The sequence below is a fragment of the Talpa occidentalis genome, unplaced genomic scaffold (genome assembly GCF_014898055.3).
Source record: "Talpa occidentalis isolate TD23 unplaced genomic scaffold, MPIMG_talOcc4v2.1 talOcc4.5, whole genome shotgun sequence".
Classification (NCBI taxonomy): Eukaryota; Metazoa; Chordata; class Mammalia; order Eulipotyphla; family Talpidae; genus Talpa; species Talpa occidentalis.
The window spans coordinates 102,214,250-102,231,139 of record NW_023604861.1 but is presented as its reverse complement, the minus strand read 5'-3'; the positions used below and the strand labels follow the sequence as shown (position 1 = coordinate 102,231,139).

General features: G+C 36.4%; 1 protein-coding gene across 49 annotated transcripts in view; it reads right to left on the bottom strand.

Moving 5' to 3' along the window:
* Positions 1–16,890, bottom strand: part of MAP4K4 (mitogen-activated protein kinase kinase kinase kinase 4) — a 180,420-nt gene that overhangs the window by 29,186 nt on the left and 134,344 nt on the right. For all 49 annotated transcript variants that reach the window (XM_037527994.2, XM_054701927.1, XM_037528013.2 and 46 more), the window contains exons 10-13: positions 11,002–11,177; positions 8,591–8,663; positions 6,259–6,469; positions 1,654–1,815 (exon numbers count right to left, since the gene is read on the bottom strand). In XM_037527994.2, coding sequence (XP_037383891.1) covers positions 1,654–1,815; positions 6,259–6,469; positions 8,591–8,663; positions 11,002–11,177 — 622 coding nt within the window. The remainder of the gene's footprint in view (positions 1–1,653; positions 1,816–6,258; positions 6,470–8,590; positions 8,664–11,001; positions 11,178–16,890) is intronic.

The window sequence follows — 16,890 nt, the reverse complement described above, 5'->3', positions numbered from 1 at the left end:
AATAGTCGCACATCTGGCTTGGACAGAAGTTTTAGTTAGCCAATAAATTTGGTTGAGAAAATGTTGAATAACAAAGAAATCATGACATAAGAGATTTAAAGATTTCTTTAGGAATCTTTACAAAGCAAATTTAGCACACATACTCCTAAAAGCCAACCTGAGGGAGAGTGTATCCACAAGGCCACTGGCAAAGGTATTTTTGGTTCCTACCTGGGCTACAAGTGCCATTTAGTTAAGCCTAGACCTCCAGGACACATGCTATAGCCAAGAACTGCCCCAGCAAAGATTAGGAAAGGAATCTTGACTTCCTAACTCATCTTTTCTTTGAACCAGACCAGCAAATTTACATCCTGTCCAAATCACAAAGGTTCCAAACATACAGTCAATGAACACACAGAATACAATTACACATGTACACAAACATGTGAACTTATGCAAAAATGACAGTTTTCCGAAGGCTGTTAACATGGGCCAGAATTATTTTGCAACAGAATAAAGAAAAAGCAGAATAAAATTGATTTTGGATACTTTTTTTTTCTTTTTTGAAGAAGAAGTGAAGAATACTTGCTATACATAAAAGCTGATTACAGCCATCAGAACACTAAAGATTAAGTATTACTTTTGGGCCTTCTTCTCACAATCAAATTGTGAGAATTATCCCTAGGAGATTTAATTTTTAAAAGCTTGTATGTTTTCTCCTCTTTGTTATCCCCACATATAAATTAGAATGTTAAGAAAACAACACACATCACAGTTAACTAGCAAATAATGTCAGTAAGATAACAGATAAAGAGTGTCACTTAAGTACGTAGGAAAAACTGGTAAGAATACAGCCCAAGTCTAGGAAACCCTGAGTCATGGATTAGTGTAGAGGAGAGCAGTTGAATAATCAACTCTGGAAGTTAACACCATTGTTTAGAATATCTTAAATATATATACAAAGTATTGCTTATGTTGATCCCCATTTACAACTTTTTTTTTCCTTTGTTCGAAGCTCATAACACAGTATAACCAATTAGGCATGAAAGGCAGAGAGGCTGGTGCAAGGATTCACACTGACAACACAGACAACAAAAAGTATAGTCAATTTTTGTTTGCACAAGTAGTTCAGGACACAAAAAGGTTTCTAAAGAAAACTATCTGGCATTAATAAGATGCTATAAATAAAACAAATACCTAATCTTTTGGAGGCTAAAAAAATGTTATTCATTTTCCTAATGCTATATACATAGATAAAGAATTTTAGTATTCTATACATGCAAATACATTACAATATTCAATTAGTCATGGTATACTTCAACTATTTCTGTAAGAAATTTCTTACAATTGGTTTTTAATTTCATTGAAAAAAGACTAATCATCATCCAGCTATTTGGGGTTTGAAGCATTTAAGCCAAACCCGAGAATATATACAAAAATATTTCAAGATATCACACTATATGGAGACCAGTTAGCTGGTTTCAGAAAGTTTCTAAAGTGTAAAGATTTATACACCCTTTTTGAAGACAAGAAACTCAACTTATTGGTGTCCTCCTAATCTAAATCTTTAAAGTCCTAAATAGGTGTGGTATGTACATTCATATTTTTTGCTCTCAATTCTACAAAGTAACGAACCTGACAAATCCAAGGTTGGCACATGTTTCGTGAACTAACCTGTTCTCTTTCAACTCTCCTCTTTTCTTCTTCTGCTCGTCTTCTCTCTTCTTCTTCTTTACGCCGCCTCTCCAATTCCTCTAAACGCCGCTTCTCTTCTTGTTCTCTCCTTCGCTGCTCACGTTCCTGCTGCCTTCTAGCTTCACGCTCTCTCCTTTGTTGCTACACAAATAAGGATATATAATCAGCAGGGGTCTTTCGCCATGGCTCTGAAAATAATTATATTTCCACATTGTCCCTTGGCTCATATACACCAACTTCCTCATAAATCTTGATCAAAGGTGCTCTCTTTCTATGAATCCTTGGATGGCTTTTTTTCATTTGCTATCATTTATTCCCCATTGCTCACTGTACCACAGCAATTAGAGGACAGGGACTTATCCTTGATTATCACTAACAAAAATTACTGAGGGACCTTGAATTTTAAGAAAAAGAAGAAAGGACAATAGTAATAAGGCAAAGGAAGCAAGAGACAAAATTAAAAAGAGAGAAAAAGAAGTACACATCAGGAATAGAGGGACTGATATCAATGAGAAATGTCATCATTATTCCTATGAATATAAAAAAAAGTTATTGAACACATGCTTTCTATGTATCGGATATGGTGCTAAGTATTTGATGTTCTTTATATTCCATTTCCTTTACATATCATTAAGAGACTTGCCCAGGGTGCCCCAGCTAGGAAGTCCCCAGCTGGAAGAGTCACTGTGCCTCTTAAGCCTATCCTATTAACCAGACACCAGGCAGCATCCCTATCAATAGATGCAAAGAGTACATAAAGGAGAAACAATGTTAAATCACCAGACTCACTGAGACAGTCTTTCTGAATGAATCTAGGCTGTTTCATCAGCCCCTGCATATATAACAATTCACAACACTAGCACTCAAATAGCTTCCTTTCTCATCCAGTCCCAAGCAGCTGCCAGTAAGACAAAAGGAAAACAGAAGAAAGGCAACAGGTGTCTACATCCTTACAATTACCCTTTACCTCCAGAGAATTCAGGTTCCAAGCCAATCAGATTAATTTGAACAGATCAGAAGAGGTAAAGAATTTTATAGACTATAAATACACTGAATTTTAAAATTTTCACATAATGAAGTAGCCAAGATGTGGGAAAGGCGTTGTTTTGAGAAGTTTTAGTGTGCACTATGGAATCAGAGAATGGAAATCACTTGATGGAGAGGGAGTTCTGTTCCCGATTCTGATAAAAACCACTGCTACTCACTGAACCTGTTTCCTGACTTGTCAAAATAGAGCGGTATGTGGCAGGGATGGGGAAGAGGGAGTTGATACTAGACATCATCAAGGCATGGAGTTTGCAACAGATATTTTTCAAAAGTCAATAAAGTGGAAAAAAAATTTAAAAGACCTCATAAGGATACATCCTTACATTCATTTCTATCATTTCTACAAACTGCAAAATTTCTGTAAACTTTTAAAGAGGCAGAAATGGAAAAAATTAAGAAACAAAGGAATACAAAAGAATTTTCTGTGCTAAGTGGGATTAGAATGGAGCACCAGGAAATGTAAACATTTCTAAGAAAAATAATAATCTGTGCCATGTATTTATCTTACAAGTGAAGTTGACCATCTTTATCAGCTTTGTTCATGACGTAAGGATGCCCTATTTCCCAAGGGATTTGATTGAATCTTTAATGTCTATAAAGGGCTACAAATCATTATTGCTCAGTAATTCCCAAATAACCTTCTGGTATCTAGAGTACAAACCAAGGCTTACTTACCCAGGTTTAAAAAAAAGGGGGGGGGGGACCAAATCACCAAAAATTCAGCTCAGTGAATTCTGTTCATGAAAACATTTCCTATTTTAATATACAGTTCGATCTTTCCTGACTAAGGCACAAAGAGGTCACTTAGTTTGAACTTAACTGAGGTGAAACTAAGAGGCTAATCGAGTCCAGTAAAGTACAAAGTTCTCATATACAAAAATCCCTAATTCTCTATTTAGCCAATAAGACAAAACAATTTTTTGGTTTGTATGAGTAACTTACACTGTTACCACATTATTTTATTATTAAATATATTATTTAGTATATTAACTGTATATATATTTTTTACATTGAGGTAATATTGGTTTATAGAACTATATATGATTTAGGGGTATACCTTTACCCCTTTTCAGACATATGTTACCACACCACACTCACAACCAAAGCACCAATAATACTCCACCTTACTCCAGTTGGCCCACTCCTCCCCTTTGCTCTCTAATCCTCGCCCCGGCCCCACTTCTAGCAGCCTCAAATATGCAGTCAGCTCTCAAGGTTAAAAAAAAAAAAATGATTAAAAAACTTCAGTTCCAAAAAAAAAACAACCAACCAAAACCTTCAGTTCCAGGGCCTCCCTGGTGGCACAAGGGGTTTAGCATAGCACTATGAAGCAATCTGCAGCCTTTGCAGCATGAGTTCGATCCCCGGCCGGCCAGGGTGCTACCCACATGGCGCAGCAGACCTCTCCTGTCTTGCCCACTGCTCCCCTCGGCAGTGTATTTCAGCCAGTCTGCCTGTTCTGTTTCCCACTCAGTCTCTGGTGAATCCTCTCACCCCCCCACACCTCTTGCCTATACCCCAGCTCTTGTATGCATAAATAAATCTTTAAAAAAAAAAAAAAATGTTCCTCCACTTCAGCCACTCTGGCAATCACTTTACATCCCCCAGTCCCTACCGACCCTGTGCAAAGGCTAGACAATGGGTAATTATTTCACTTCTACTTGTTCTGAAAGCAGTTTCATGGCCTATGTTACAAATGAATTCTCACTGACCTGGTCCCTGGTAAGTATTAAACCACCAAACTAAACTGTATCACGTGCTTCAGAAAGTATAGCCCAGGGTAAGAAAGGAAGTGGTCAATACTACATAAGGAAAAACCAGAAACAGTCAGGTCTCAAAACTCAAGCATTCTCAGATAAGAATTCCAAGTGGTCAACTCGGAACTTGACCAAACTTCTAGTCAGGGTTTCTTCTGTGTTCAAAGAACACTGAGAAGAGTGTCAACAAAAACCTTATTTTAAAAATGTTTGCAAGTGAAAGGCAAAAAGAATTACATAGTGATGCTGTTCCTGCTACAGAGGAAGGATATGACCCATGTTTTCTTCCACAAACCCTTGCTGAGCATTTCCACTCTTTTTAGTTAGACAGGCAGTGCCTTCCTAAACAAGGGGCAAATTATGACATTTTTAATTCAGCCTACAAATACACAAAACAAAACAAAGTTTCTCCCCACAACCCATAACCTGGGTCACGGCATGAGTTGTGATGTAAACTTCAAAAGGACATCTGCACCCCTATGTTTATAGCAGTGTTATTTGCAATAGTTAAGCTATGCAAACAACCCAAATGTCCAAAAATAGATGACTGGATGAAGAAGATGTGGTACATATACACAATGAAATATTACTCAGCAATCAAAAAAGATAAACTCATGCAATTTGCAGCAACAAGGATGAATCTGGAAGGCATCATGCTCAGTGAAATAAGCTAGAAAGAAAAAGAAAAATACCCGATGGTCTCACTCATAGCAGGAATTTAGAAAACTTAAATAAGAGACAAGGAAAAAGACTAATTACAATTAAGTAAAAATCAAAATCAACAAGCAACTATAAACAGAGACACACTATGGGTGGGGAGTAGGATCAAAACAAGGTGGGGGTGGAAACTGTATGGGGGCTATAACCAAGATGAAAATGCACACATTGTACAAAAATGAAAAATGATGTAAAAATATATATAAAATTAAAAATAAACAAACTCCACTGTATAGTACCAACACAGTTTAATTGCTCTTTGGGTTCTTTTCTAAGTGTGAAAGATAAAGGTGAAACATTAAGGCATATAAATTAAACAGAAACAATCTATTACAAGAAATTGGGAGCTGTGAAATATACAATAAAAGGGAGGCAGAAAAGAAAAATCCAGACTTTCTTGAGCCCCAAGTGAAATAACAGGAAAATAAAGGTTCTCTGAATTGAAAAGGAAATAGCTCTGGGTAACCACATGACCAATATTAGCAGGATTAATCAGTTAAGTGAACAAGTAGTACAAAATGTATTTCTTTACCACAGGACATAACTAATTCCACATTAACAACTGCGTTACAAAACAGCATTTGTATTACAACCAATAACCCTTCATCTCTCATTCAAATATGCACCTAAAATTAAGGCATTTATAAAAAATACCTAAAGGTATGGCATTTACAGAAAAGTATACATTTGTTAAAAAGTAGTAAAGTTTCAGAAAAATATGAATGTATAAAGTTGAACCCAGAGTCCAAGGATGAAAAAGGATCAGGTCAAGCCCGAGTTAGCCAACTCAAACCATAATGGGAATAGCCTTCACAGACCCAATATGATGCCAGCTTTGCAAGCCTGCTCTCTGCATCTAACGCAATTTGATGATGAGTAACTGTGGGTAGAATCCTAAATATTTTACAAGTAAAGAAAACACTTCAAGGAGTATAAATGACTGTCAAGGCAGAAATGCTTAAACTTTCCTTCAGAAGTTATTTGAAAGATCAAGTAAGGGGTAAGTGTCTGGCTACTGATGTGAATAAAGAGAAAACCAACGAGGACATGTGACTTTTCCTACCTCTTCTAGCCGCCGTCTCTGTTCTTTCTGCTGTTCAATGCGCTTCTGTCTCTCCGCCAGCAGCTGCCTTTTATATTCCTCTTGCTCCCGGAGCTGTTGTTCCTGCAGTAGCTGTTGTCTCCGAAGAGCCTCAGAACGTTCCTTGTTCTCCTGCTGCAGTCTCAGGAAATCCCGACGAAGAGTAGATTCACCAGGCACATTGACAATGGAACTGAAGGAGAAAATGGGACTTTCAGGGGTGCACAGCAATCAAATGAGATGATAGCTTCAATATGCTATTCTGTTTCTACACTCACTCTCTTATCCATGTCCTCCCACTCTGGGCTACAACTAATAATCCAGGGGAGTGACTATATCTAGAAATCAATATTGCTGTATATTCTTTAATGCATTTCATAAATATTTTAAAACTCTTTCCTGAATGTTTAACAAGTCATCTCTACTTAGAATTTTCACATCAATTCAAACTCTACAAAATGAAAAGCTGAAATCATCTTTTACTTCACTAATCTCTCCTTAAGCACCTTATTTCCCCATAAGTAAAAGCAACATCATGTTCCAGGTCTGCCAAGACAGAACCACCAGAGTAATTTTCAGTACTTACCTTTCCTTCATCTTCTTCATATGGTTCACCAAGTTTTACACTATATTCCCTTCCCACTTTTTTTTTTTTATTTGTAGGATCAGCAAGCTGAGCCTAAGTGGGTCGCATGAATTAGCATTGCACACATAAATTAAACGGCATCATTCCTACCTGCTCTCCCTATTAGGAGTCACTTTTCTACTCTCAAACACTCAGAATAATATGGCAAATAAATCTCTTTAAATTGTCTCTTCTGCTAACAGCATACTTCTATCAAAAACCAATAATACCACTACTCATAAAATCAGTTCAAATTCCTCTAAAATTTCTTCATCTTTTTTTTTTTTAAAAGATTTATTTTTAGGGCCTCCCCAGTGGAGCTGCGGTTGAGCGCTGGGTTGCGAAGCTGCCCGCAGCCTCTGCAGCACCGGTTCGATCCCCGGCCACCGAGTGAGGGTCCCACATGGCGTGCAGACCTCTCCTGCCGCCCGCTGCTCCCCTCAGCAGTGTACTTCAGTCCCTCTGCCTGCTCTGTTCCCCGCTCTGACTCTGGTGAATTCTCTCACCCTCCCATGCTTCTGACTGTACCCAGTGCTTGTATAAATAAATAAATCTTTAAAAAATAAATAAATAAATATATTTAAAAAAAAAAAAAAGATTTATTTTTATTTATTTATTTATATAAGCACTGGGTACAGTCAGAAGTGCGGGAGGGTGAGAGAGTTCACCAGAGCCAGAGCAGGCAGAAGGACCGAAGCACACTGCTGAGGGGAGCAGCGGGCGGCAGGAGAGGTCTGCGCGCCATGTGGGACCCTCCTCCCGTGGCCGGGGAGCAGCCGGGGATCGAACCGGCGCTGCAGAGGCTGTGGGCAGCCTCACAACCCAGCGCTCAACCGCTGCACCACCGGGGAGGCCCAAATTTCTTCATCTTAAATGAATTCACACCTTCTCCTATGTTAAGAAGATACAATGGTGCTTCTTCAATAAATTCTTTTATCTTTTTAAATATCCAAATGCTTTGAACATGGGTCCCCTGCAGGTTTCTCGACATACCTTTCCATCCTCCTTTCATTCAACTAGCCAGTTATATGTAGCTGCAGCATGAAAGATGGTGGTTAAGACCACTATTAAAATGTTTAAACCCTTCATTCCCTGATTAATGATTAATTAGTTACTAAGAGGTGCATGCTACCAACTCCTCAACCTTTTGCTTCACTATAACTTGGGAAGCCAGAAAAAAAAACAAAATATAGGCCACAAAGAAGATCGGAACAGAATATACCCTAACAGAGGGAATGAAATGCTGGCACCATACTTTCAGGAAGAGCAAAACAAAGCAAATAAAATGTTCTGGGAAACTTTAGCTTTAGTAGAGGATTCTTTACTGGCCTATAAGTGAACCAATTCTTTTTGTGCAAGCCTGTTTTTATATATATATCACAAGGCATTTGCGACCCAGGCCTCCTGGAGCAATAAATACTAGTGTCAAGGTCTCCTTCCCTGAGCCCACACACAACCCCACACACATCACCATGACAGAGGGAAAGGAAGCAATGCAATCATGGTGAAGAACTACCACCCAAGAGAGAAAAATATTTCTACGAGTTTTTCAAAGAACAGAGAAAAATGGTACATATTAAGGTACTTTCAAAGTAACTTAAGATCCCTTCATACTACATAGGAGTCTTTAGAAGTCCTGGCATCAACATGAAATTTAATCTGCTCAGAAGGTAGGAAGTTGAACATTACCTGGGCTCTCCCTCCTGTTCAGGCACTTCCTCCTCTTCTTCCTCACTCCCACTATACTCATATTCAGTTTCATCTATGGAGAAAAAGACAAGATAAACAGGACAGTTCATTAATCATGATGCATGTGTCTACAAGCATCTTCAAGAGTGTTAGGGTCAGAAAATAAACATATTTTTTATGGGGTAGGAGAAGTGTGACACCTAATTAACCAGGGTGAACAGGGTAATTTTCTGGACTAGCCTTACATCCCATTTAATAATAAAATTTTGTTGCATTCAAGACAATCACTGATGGAGTACAATGCTAATGTAATACAGCAGGGCTATAAGGAGCTCCAAGCCCTTGACAAAATTGTTAGCATATTCAGAAAGTCTGTTTTGATACCAAAATTCAAAAGATAAATATTTAACTGCCCAAACTAAGGCAACTGAAAAAAAAAAATTCCATTATTTTGAGCATTAGGGATCCACTTAGAATGAGTCAACACAGAAGAAAACATGCTGGACTGAGAAAAAGTAAAGCATTAGGTAGGTATTTATAGCAGGGGGAAAAAAAAAAACAAAACACAATGGTTGCCACAAACTACAAAGGGCAAAACCAGAAAAAAAAAAAAGAGTGAAACAATATAGAAAAAAGGAAACAAAAGTTTCTCTTCTTAGACTAGACAAAGCAAAAGTTTCCACATGAATAAGTAAAAACCTAATTTCAATAGGTTTTACACCATTTTCCCAAAGGCAGTAGTTTTTATTTTTGATTTTTATTTGATTCCTTCATTTAATGTCAGTACCTGACTTTCAGTGAGCAATTTCACTTCAGAAAGTAATTAAAGTGGAAGGTTAAAGATATTTATACAAAATATCTATTCACCAATAAAAAAGTATATTAATTAACTATTGTCAGAGATATATAACTTAGAAATCAGTTTCCTGGTAAGAAAATTGACCTGAGAACTTAAAATATGTATCAGGACAAATTCACCCACCTCTATATACACACATATATGAGACACTAGTTCTTCACTATGCTAGACATTCCAAACCTATATAATTTTAATGAACACTATAGCTATATACTGGCATCCAGGAAAATTCCAAACTAAACAATCTTTGGATCCTTTAAACAGGTACTCTATAACGTTTAAAATTTTGTGTTATGAATTATTAAGTTAATGAAAAGCTGAGGTGTATGCAGAGAAAAGAGAGGCCATGGAATTTAAGGTAAGAAATGAAGGTCAAGTCTTCCACTGTCTCCATCTGCAAAATGTGGATGACAAGGAAGACTTGGAGACTCTCCAAGTTAAGTACTACATACTACATGGGAATCTTCAGAAAGTTCTTAGTACTTGGTAAATGCCTGGTGTATGTACAGCATGGATTCCATAACTGGGAGCCAATTATTAAGAAAGTGATAGGAAAATGATCCAATTTACAAATAAATATTTCTTTAAAAAAGTCACTTTGTTTCAATTAAGAGTTTACTTTGTTGCAATTATATAGCTTAATGTACAAAGCTTAATTAATCTAGTAACTGAATATATCAGGAGAGAAAAGTTATTATGAACATCAATGATGATTTTGCTCTTAGGATCAAAGCTGTGTTAAGTGTGTAAAGCACATGCAGGCTTCCCAAATGATCTACTCTGTTTATTTCTTCTTTACCTTTGAAATTTGACTGAAAAAAAAAATTATTAATGGGATTCCAGTTTTCCAAATGCTGTTCTATACAGTTAGTGTATGAAATCACAAAAGACCATTATGAGTTAGATGGATCAGAGAAAAGGCTTCAGTTAAGATGTTGATAAAATTTGAATTGCAACACACTGGAGAGAAGGAAACAAAGCACTCCAGGCAGGCAGACACAGAATATGTGAAGATACAAAACAAAATGTTGGGAACAGAAAGAAATCTCAGGTAATTATATAAAAACTAGGTCACGTTGTGCAGTAATAAAAGTATTCAGGTCATGCAGGTGGCTCAGGTCTAACCACACCACCAGTAGCAGAGTAAGGCAGCGGTAGAAACCCCAAGGTTTCTTGAGTAGAAGAGTAAGACAAGGAAGACACTGATGCTGACATGTGCAGATGATGATCAATAAACCCTGAGTGCTGTATATGAGCAAGAGGTCCGTGATAAAACAGAGGCACAGCAGCAAAGATGCACTCCTCCGGACAAATAAAAAAGGCATAATGACCCACCAAGGTGCCCTGCCTAACTGGCATTAACCTGGCAACATACCATACAGCTCTAGTCAGTTTTGCCTAGAGCCAGGTTGAATTGAATATCAGGCCCATCACAGATCTGCAGAGCAGAGACAAACGATGTTGGAAAGAAACAACCTGTTCTAGCTAGCAAAAAAAAAAAAAAACCTAGAAAGTATTTCTTTAAAGATGAAAATAAAAACAGGTTTAATACCTTTCTCTCCTCTCTTCTTTCTGGTCCGGTCTATATGGTCCTTAAGTTGGATTCTAACTTGCCTTTCATTTGGCTGATCCCTTATAAAAGGATGTTTCAAAAGCTGCTCTGTGGAGGGCCGCTGCATGTAATTCTTCACCAGGCACCCTTCTATAAAACTAAAAAATTTCTTCGACCTATAAGAGGAAATAAAAAAATTCATCAAATTTCTACCACAAAGAGCAAAGCTCCAAAATATCAGTAACTTATAAATAAGCCTGAAAACAAATAAGAGCTTTAGAATTCACTTTGAACATTTTGCAAATGCATATAAATAATATAAGGAACATAAATAGTAACTGGGTTCCACTGGGGATCAGAAGCATCACTTAAAGACAGTTCAAGAGTTAAAACATATCACTGACAACATACCACACAGGTATGTTGACAAGTTGAAAGGAAATCAGATTTAAATGAGTTGGATTTAAATTTAATGCTGCTTATTAACCATTTAATCATAGGGGTGGAGAGGCAAGAAAGCAGAGGGAGATTTTTGCTACAATAAAGACAGGCATAGAATAGATAGATGTCTGGGGCAGGGAAAACAAGGACCCACATAAAGGTAAAAAATGAGCCAAGTCAAGTGATCAAATGCTGAGGCTCTTGAATCTGTTACAGTGACATTACAATTAGAGTTTCAGAATGATTTATTTATCAGTTCTCTAGGTTTAATAAAAGAAGTATAAATTATAGTTTTGAGGAGGTCAATGACCCTGTTACTGACATTTACTCTACCAAGTACTTATCTGCCTATCTTTCCATGCACGACTGGCTCAAGACTACCCATCCCCAGTCTTGGCAGAGACATTCTTAAGTCATCATTATCTTCTAAGACTCAGTCAGGAATCAACTTTTCTGTAAGCACTTCCTGGCTTACCCTACATACCTCAAGTCAGGAGCTTTTCTTTTGTGGTTATCTATACATTACAGACTGTATCCTTTATATTTCTGTTTCCTCTACCAGTCTGAATTGGTATTGGTAAGGAACTGGTTCTTATTTTTCAAGTTGTTAACAAAGTCCAACATTGAATATGGTAGACTATAATAGGTATGTAATAAATTTTTGTTGAATGAATGATTTATCCAGTTTTTAAAAATTTGATTTAGGGAGTTAGCTCAATTCTTTCCAATTACTTCACTACTTTTAGAAATCACTTCATTGTCTTGTATTTCCATTCAAACTTTTTATTCAATTCAACAAATATTTATTTTATCAATGATTTATATTTGTTCATGCTAGGTTCTGTAAGAAATACAAAGAGGAAATGAAGTGGAAGAAATTTATGTATACACAATAGGAGATGTATAACTAAGTTAGAGAGGAAGAAAAAAAAAAGAACTGTTACAGTGGGTGAAACATTTAGAAAAAGTAGAACATTTGATATTCCGAAGATGGGAGAAGACATCATTTCATAGTGATAGGAATAACAAAGGCACTAAAATCATGAGTCATTTTCTGATGCTAGTATAAAAAGTAGAAATAAAAGGAAAAATAGGTCAGGGTCAGAGAAGGATCCTCAAAGTCACTTAAAGAAGTTGTTACTTAATTCTGCTATGAATGAGGATTATCTACAGTGGTAGTAGAAAGCTCAACTACAGAAAGTCCCAAAGCCCACTGCCCACAGGATCATTTCAGGAGTTTATTAAAAATAAAAACACCTAGGTGACTCTTCAGACCTAACACACCAGACCTTTGATGCTGGAGCCCAAATTAAAGTATCCCAAAGGTATTCACATACCATGTCTACAGATAGGCATTTGGGAATCAATGATCTACAGTATATTCTTTAAAATCAACTACCAAGTTCTGTGGGAATAGAGTATAGTGATCTTTAGGAAACCATTGCTCTTAAAAAAAAAAAAAAAAAACAGAATTCTACATCTGGTGGCCAGGAAGAGAGCAATCATAAAGGAAGGACTTTATGTTTATAATCATCTTACCCCTTTAGCAAACTTGGGTAAAATGAGAACAATGATGTAAACAGATGAAAATGCATGTAATTAAACGTAGTTAGCACAGGTTTGGTATAAGAACAGAGGAAGAATTTGTCATCCTTCATCTCTCTCTTTAAGGTCACTGTATTATACATATAGTGGCTAACCCAAAACTACAAGTAATGGATAGAGCAGCACCAGTTGACAAGATTTGTAAATTGTGAGATACCGTGAAAACGAAACATTTATTTAGCTAGCTTTCTCTTAGACTCCCTTCAATAAAATGTGACAATGGAAAAGGAGAAATGAATACTAGCATGAGCTGGATAAAGTGTTACCCCAGCCCTTTAGCTTACTCTTTGGTGATGTCCACTGTCTGAATTTGATTTCCCTAGGGTTGGTCACTCATGGATGCCACTGTAATTATGTTTTAATAAAGGAGACCAACTGGGGCTAAAATCTTTGAACTATACCAGTAGAGGACTACTGGTGCTTTGGTAGTGGGCATGGAAACATACATATTAAGAGTTATGAACTTATACCCCTAAATCACATACAGTGTTATAAACAAACATTGCCTCAAACTTTAAAATGACAAAAGAATAAAGAGAATGATGAAAATCTAACATCAAACCAAAGTGGGGGGTTGGGAATGATGATAAAATATGTTGGGGAAAGAGACAAGGAGGTAGAGGGAAATTTAAGAAAAAAAAACAAGTGAAATAGTTGTGTGCATATTGTATACACTCACAGAAAACTCTGGAAGATGAGAGCTGTATAGAAAAAAATGAAAGTAACACAGCTGAAAGACCAAATCCAGAACAGAGAGTTTAAATTTGAGATCTTTGAATTAAGAGTACACAAACCTAACTGGAAAATTACTAAGGAGAGTTCCAAAAAGGAAAAAAAAAAAAAAAGTCATAGTAGGTAGACATTAGTAACAGATATGCAGGAAAACAAAGGAACAGAAGAGGCAGCACCCCACACCTGCGGTGCTTGAGTGGATGTAAGAACTACAAGGAAGGACTCAAAAAAGTTCAAGAGGGAACAAGTCAGCAAAACTCTCAGGCAAGAAACAAAGGACTGTCCCCTCCCTTAAAAATTTTAAAACTAAACCAAGCCAGAGTTTTTCTACATTGTTACAAATTCTTAGTTTTCATTAGTGAAGATTATCATCATTTTCCTTCACAGATGATCAATTTTTGCTTAGCAAATATATGAGAGCTACACAGAGAAAGGAAGGTAGCAGCTAAAAGAGAGAAGACCATTCCTTTAATGTCTTTTTCTGGGATGAAAAGAGACCCATTCAACTTCAATGTTTGGTAATAATTATAGCAAATGCCTCCAATGCTTTAATAATTCATCAGAGGAACTGCAAGTCCACCCAGTTTTCCTTTTATTTTTTTAATAGACTTTTTTGGGTTTACAACACTGTATAAGATTCGGAGCTATAGAATCACACTTCTTCAGATGCGCATGTTACCATACCCACCACCAAGGCACCCACAGTTTTGTTTTTATAAGGTGAAGCTATTTAGAAATATATTACACTTAAAATCGTGTTTAAAAGTTAATGTGAAACTTTGTTCTTTAACCCTGTTATGGTATTTAATACGGTCAGCTGTCACTATTTTGTATTCAAAAATAATTTATCACAAAAAAACAAAAATATCTGTACTTTTCAATGAATACTGAGGTCTCTGATGCCTCAGGTATAATTAGTATATTATCAATACTAGGTACTAACTGATCTTTCCATCTGTGTTCAGCCCATAAAATATGTACTTAATCCAACCTACCATGTTTATAAATTACTACTTTCATATTTTATATTCTTTATAATTTATCCTTATTCATAAACTACTTGCTTTACTTTCATCATCTATCCTTATTTTGTCTTCTAAACAAGTATTTTCCCGTGCTATAGCAATCACATATTAATCTAGATTATATCTCTCATTTACAAACAAAATATAATTCCAGTACAATGTCTCTTCTATTTTTCTTTCAACTCTTTTTTCTATTAACCCTTTGCACTCCGCTGTCCCCTCTCAGGGGACATTGGTAGCCAAGGTCCAGAATGGTTCGGAGTGCAAAGGGTTAATTTTACAAAACTTTCTAAGTTAGAAACAACATGATTGTTTAGAAATCCTATTGCTATATTTCAGGCTATGAGTTTGGCTAAGTAAAATATACATGATGAAATTTTCAGAACCCTTCAGAGTAATTAGTTAGCACTCTTGATAAACTGAATCACTCATTCAACAAATATTGGTTTAAATCGAAAGATCTGGCTGAGAAATTATGGAAGAGACAAAAGTGAATTAGACATATTCTAAGTTTGGCAGAAATTAATATATTATCAATTAACATCAGTTCCCTTTCCTAGGTTTATAGCGAGGCTACATATCTCAGCTTCTCCTTCAATTACGATGGGACCAAGTTGCAAGTGATATAAAGACACTTCCACCATCTTTAACTTAAAAAAATATTCTGCAAAACCGACTACTTCTACTCTGCTACAAACTTAACTCATTAACTATTGCAGAGAGCAGAAATGTAATATGAAAGTAACCAGGATTCCTGTGTCAATGTGTAAGGGAGAGCACTATAAATGCAAGAAATAACGTCCCATACATATATAGGAGTCAAGCATTAAATATAATGGCTAACAGATTATTTATGCAATGCAGAAACTGGTGTTTAACAGTTCATGTGTAGAAACAGTGTTGGAGAATTGGGAGCAGAAGACTGCTTTTGACTATGGGAGTCAGATCTTTGTCCGTGGCAAAGATGTCATTTAGGAGTGTATTTGACATATTTCAACAAATAAAAAGGGCATTAAACAGTACTGCAGACAGTAATGGTGTGAATAAAAAAACAGCACATAAGAAACATGAGGCTTTTATTGAAATTTTCAGAAGTTCATTAGGTAACTGCAAGGGAAGTTGCAAATAAAGTAGCACAATCCAGAGTATATTTTTGTTTGGAATTTTCTAAGATTGGATGGGGCAGCTCATATATGAGTTATATATGAGTTATATATATAATTTGTGAGACCCAGTGAAAAATGAAAATTTGGGGCCTTTTGTTCAAAGACTGTTAAGAAATTAAAAATGGCTATAGCAGAGTAGTACACCGAAGGCAAAGTCCTTCTAAAAAGATACCTACGGGACTGCATGAAAAACATGTTTTCCTACTAGAAAAACATGTTTAGGTGGCACTGTAACTCAGGATAATCTGTATATAATTCTTAATTCTCAGAAAAAGGATATTGATTAGTAAGAAATTCTTTGATAAGTCACTAGGCATGGGAGATGAGGCCACCAACATGAAAGATGTATCTAAACATCTTTCATGGTTCATAAAATGTTTCTGATCCATCCATCTATATATAAATACATATATAGAGTTTTCCCTACAATAAAAATCAAAAACAAGCTTTTAACCTGAGAAAAATAAGGGGCCTCTTTGGTGGCTAGGGATTAAGTCTCAGCACTATCACCCCTATAGCTGAGTTCAATCCCCTGCCAGGGAGCTCACCCACATATGGTGCAGCAGACTTCTCCTGTCTCGTCCGTTGCTCCCTTAGCAGCACATTTCAGTAAATCTACCTGGTACGCTCCCCACTCTGTCTCTGGTGTATCCTCTCACTGCCCTCCCCCTACCTCTGGATCTATGCCCCAGTTCTTCTAAGCAAAAATAAGTAAAATTTTAAAATAATAATAATAATAATAATCTGAGAAAAGTAAGAGGACTCAGAGGCTGCAGGTTTATAAAACAGAAGCTATACTTTTAATGTATTTGGAACTTTACATTTAATTACCAAATGATAAATGTACTTTTTACCAAGTATTTTGGAGTATGGCTTTGGCATTCTTTGGGGGATTAGAATGACCAGATTTTTGTCTAAGA